At 45.1% G+C, this 4,486-nt stretch overlaps 1 protein-coding gene across 1 annotated transcript; it reads left to right on the forward strand.

Annotated features, from left to right (window-relative positions):
* Positions 1–251: 251 nt before the first annotated feature.
* Positions 252–1,801, forward strand: LOC120419252 (uncharacterized). The gene is made up of 3 exons (XM_052706504.1): positions 252–1,171; positions 1,234–1,563; positions 1,628–1,801. Exons 1-3 carry the CDS (start codon positions 691–693, stop codon positions 1,651–1,653), a joined length of 837 nt encoding a protein of 278 aa, XP_052562464.1. The 5' UTR covers positions 252–690; the 3' UTR covers positions 1,654–1,801.
* The last annotated feature ends 2,685 nt before the right edge of the window (positions 1,802–4,486 follow it).

The raw sequence follows: 4,486 nt of genomic DNA on the forward strand, positions 1-4,486 counted from the left end.
ATTCCACCTGAATTAACCTCTCCGATCCTGCTCAAATTTGGCAGGGCTGTTGATACTATCAAAAAATTCAAGAATCCCGAATTTCGTCTAAAACGGATCCCCCTCAATTTTGGTACATCCCCAAAAAATCGACTTTTTGACGATTTTTGAGCAAAACCCCTATTTTCAATCGGCGATAGCTCAGGAACCACAATTCTTAGAAGGTCGGTCTTAAGTTCAATTTCAAAACAGCCCTATTTTTTTTTTAATTTAACCTCACCATCGTATTCCCCTGCCAATTTTACATAAGAATCACTTATTGGCAGAAAGGAATATGTTTCGTTCCAAAGATATCGAATTTTAAAGTTTTGAGTTTTTGAGATTACCTAAATCAGCTTCATTCGTCGCATCTGCTAGAAGCACATAGGCGCGCTGTTCAATAATTACTACCTGCCCAAGTAACCATCCAGCACTAACGAATAACACCAGATTGGCTATAAATAAGCACTCTTGTGCAAACTAGCCTTGTCACAGCATCATCAAAAGCTAAAAAGCATTTAATGGTGTATCATTTAACAAAGCCGTTTAAATGCTGAGTAAGTGCCGCCACTAGCAACACTGATTACAAAAAGTCATTTTATGGAACTAGCAACTCTGCTCTGCTAGTAAACAAAAAGTCGCGAACGAAAATTTTCAAGTGCTTTTCGAACCATGGCGGAATCTTCGTGGATTAAATACGTTAAAAGTTCCAGTTTTAAGCGTCAAGTGGCCAAGTACAAGTGTACTGAGTCTAGCAACTTTAACGAACAACCAGAAAATGAGCACCCGGCCGTGGCTGAAGATGTTCCGGATGCGCTGCAACTTCCTCTCCCCGAAGGAAGCAATTGCTCGAGGGAAGGAAGCTCGGAGGCGATAACGGGAACTCCTGTGCTAGTAGACGGCGAATCCATGGAAAATACGGATTACAGTCCCGATGATTGTTCTACAAATGTCATCGAATCTCTGGAGACGTTTCTACAACGCTGGAGCATAGAACATCGCATTTCTCACGCCGCCTTGAAGCCGCTGCTTTTGCGGTTAAGCATAATCGACAAAACTATCTCTACGGATCCGCGTAGACTTCTCGGAACACCCCGGCATGAACCCACACTAATACATATGACTTCCGGAGAGTATTGGCACAACGGCTTAGGTAACTACTCTAATTGTGTGTTTTTGTCCTTCCTTTTAATTCTAATCAAACAAAAATTACAGAACACTGTCTCCGGCTAGCGTTCAAGCATCTTGATTCTCCCAGGACTATTGCGATAAACATTAATATAGATGGCCTCCCGATTTTCAAAAACGGTACTGATCAAGTCTGGCCCATTTTATTCAACATCCATGGGGAACCGGACATTAAACCCATGGTAATTGGAATATTTTCCGGAAAAACCAAACCCAGCTACGTCGCAGAGTATCTTGACCCATTTGTAAGCGAGTTTGCATCACTATCCAGAGACGGACTCCTTGTCAACGGGCATTTGCTGCGGTTCACAATTCGTGTCTTTATTTGCGACTCGCCGGCTCGCTCATTTGTGAAAGGTAGTTAAGAGTTGGTTAAAAATTTAAATTATTTAAAGCATTGTTTTCGTCTTTTTCTTTACAGGTTGTGTTAATTTCAACGCTTTGTAATCGCACATTCCGGCTAGCTCAATAAAAAACCCAACAAAGCAAACATTTTGGCTCACATGCTTGTATTTACCGTACCAAAACCCCACGTTGCCCCTCGGGCTTCATGTTCTTTACCGTAGCCTAAACTTCCCTAGCAAGCCTTGACTTTCTCTTAATATCTAAGCGCGAGACATGCGCGGTTTTCTTCTTACCAGTGGCGCCACTGTTCTTCCTACCCCCTTCGCGTGCTGCTCAGCCCGCTCACCGAGCTGTGTTCTTCCGCCACCGCCCTGGGCGATGCTGCTCCTCGGCGCGCGTCGCCGTTCTTCAAATCCGGCTCGCTGGCACACGGCTTCTCCGAGCCGATGTGATGGATGTCTTCCACTCGCCGCTCCGCCGAAACGCCGTAGGCACAACGTTCGACAGCGATTTCGGCCGATGTCCGCTCGCCCCGCCGATCCGCCGCTGGTCACAGTGTCCGACGGCGATGCTGGCCGATTGCCACTTGCTCCGTGCGATGCTGCCCCCGTCGAGCGAAAACTCCACACAAAAGGCCCTGCAGAAACCAAAATTAGTATCCCGTTCAAGATGGCGTCTTTGGCGTGGCACTCACCCTTTTTGGGGCCTTTTTTGCGTCTTCTTCCGCGCGGATTCCGTTCGGGCCGAGCCCGATGATGTGGGAGTCGTGAGCTGCCGATGCCGGTATATCTGGATGGGAAAGCGAAACATCAGCAATCGCCTCTTTCGGGCAAACATGAGTGCTTTTACCTTCTGGCGGCTGCGCCTGCTTTTAATCGCACCTCTGGGCTTCTTTGCGTTCCGTGTCTGCTGCCGGAATCGAGCTGATCTGGGGGAGGAGATGTGGCGTGAGTTTTGGCCGGAAACAAGCAGCCGCTCGGTTACCTGTGGTTCTTCGTTGCGATTCGGGTCTTCCTGCGCGCGTGCTCGTCGTGCTACTGGTATTTCGCTCCGTCGAGCGTCTTTCCTTCCCGCCGGTCTTTGTTCCGTCCGTGGCCAAATCTGGGGAGTTTCTTAAGTTAGAACCGTGGCGATATGGCTTCTTCCGCACTTACTTGTCAGGCTTGTTCTTCGATGCGGGATCCGTTTGCCGTGACCTTGCTGGTTGGCCAACACGCCGGAGTTACAGCGGCAGCAAGATGTTGTGGCTTTTCGTGTGGATTTTTCCTGGAAGCGAATCCTATTTGGCCGGCCCAATCTGCGGCTCAACGAAGCCGACGTCGTGAAGTCGCGATGTCCGGGGGTGCGGGAACGGATATTATCCCCGGCGGCGGGTTTCTCTCCGCTCACGCGGTTTCGACGACCGGACAGATTCGCCGTCCACGCGGTAAACCGATCGAGACACAGCGTGGAGCTTCTCCACCACACGTCTTGTTCGTTCACTGGCAGCCACAGACCAATTTTTCCGCAGCAAGCGGAAGTGATTGCGCATGATGGTGTTGGTGCGCAGTTCAAGCAAATTATTGTTTTCAAGCGAGCGAACGGGGGGTTTTTTGTTTACATATTTACACGGTAGCTCACATTTACAGAAAACGGACTTATTTTCTAGGCCTACGCAATAGCTTTCCACGGTTGTTTGAAGTGTACAACGGTAGGGGAGCGTTGTCCGGGCCACATTGCATTTATTGCATCTTGTTTTTATGAAGAAACTTTTAACCATTTATAAAGAAGGAAACGCGTACCAGCAAAAATGGCCTCCCCACGTTGTGGAACAATTTAATGAAATTTTATCTAAACTCAAACTGCCGGTTGAAATTCACCGTCCGATGCGTAGTTTGAAATATTTGTGCCACTGGAAAGCTACAGAATTTGCATCATTCCTAAATTATGTTGGTGTTGCGATTCTTAAACCATTTTTTAAAAAAGAGCATTATGAAAATTTTCTGAACTTGTTTTGCGCATCAACGATTTGCTCATCAGAGTATTATACGCCATTTGTGCCTGTTGCTAAGAATCTTTTTCAGCAATATGTAAATAATTACAGCAAGTTTTTTTAAAATAATAACGAGCAATACGCACAATTTGGTACACGTATCGGACGAAGTAAGTAGATTTGGACCTCTCCCAGGGATTTCATCGTACCCATTCGAAAATCATTTGTTCCAGATTAAAAATATGGTCAGGTCGGGCAGATTAGCGTTGAATCAAATCATTAACAGAATTCACGAGAAAGAATTAATTGAAACGCCAATAGGAACTGAGAGTTTGAACTATCCCTTGCTAAAATTTCCTTTTAAAAATGATCCCACGAAATTCTGCTGCATTGTAATAAGGGATGGCTTCACCTTAAGGAGCGATAGTTTTGCTGATAAATGGTTCAGGACTAAAGATTCTAAAACTGTTGCAATAGATTACGTTACGAGCGCAAATGTTATATTAGGCAAGGAATTAACTTTAACTCATGATCTCTTTGATTCGCCACTAAATTCTAATCATCTTAAAGTGCAATCTTCAAATGCAACAAGTCAGTTTAAACCTAATAAACAATACCAAATTGATGATCTACTCTGCAAACTAGTTGCAATAGAAGTTAAGTCTGAAACAACATTTGTTCCGCTTATTCATACTTTACCAACGTTTAAATAAATTAGAGCAAAACTATTTTTGTTTGGTTTACGTTTATTTCAAAACATAGGAGAGTTTTCTTTCGTAACTCTATCAAATCGAAGATTTATATGTTCCAAAATCAGTTCAAGAGTTGCCGCTAGAGCAATTCTTCGTGAAGAATTTCAATCTTGAGCCTTCTATCTAGGGTTTCTTCTTCCATTGGTTCTTGCTCGCTGTCGTTGTCGAACTGATCCTGCTCGATGTTGGTTTCCGGTGGTCCCTGCTCGAT

This window comes from Culex pipiens, chromosome 1, assembly GCF_016801865.2.
Source record: "Culex pipiens pallens isolate TS chromosome 1, TS_CPP_V2, whole genome shotgun sequence".
Classification (NCBI taxonomy): Eukaryota; Metazoa; Arthropoda; class Insecta; order Diptera; family Culicidae; genus Culex; species Culex pipiens.

Excerpts from the sequence above, each read along its gene's own strand:
- LOC120419252 (XM_052706504.1), top strand. The coding sequence starts at position 691 with ATGGCGGAATCTTCGTGGATTAAATACGTTAAAAGTTCCAGTTTTAAG. Across the intron at positions 1,172-1,233 it reads GTATTGGCACAACGGCTTAG|AACACTGTCTCCGGCTAGCG; the intron begins GTAACTACTCTA and ends CAAAAATTACAG. Across the intron at positions 1,564-1,627 it reads GGCTCGCTCATTTGTGAAAG|GTTGTGTTAATTTCAACGCT; the intron begins GTAGTTAAGAGT and ends TTTTCTTTACAG.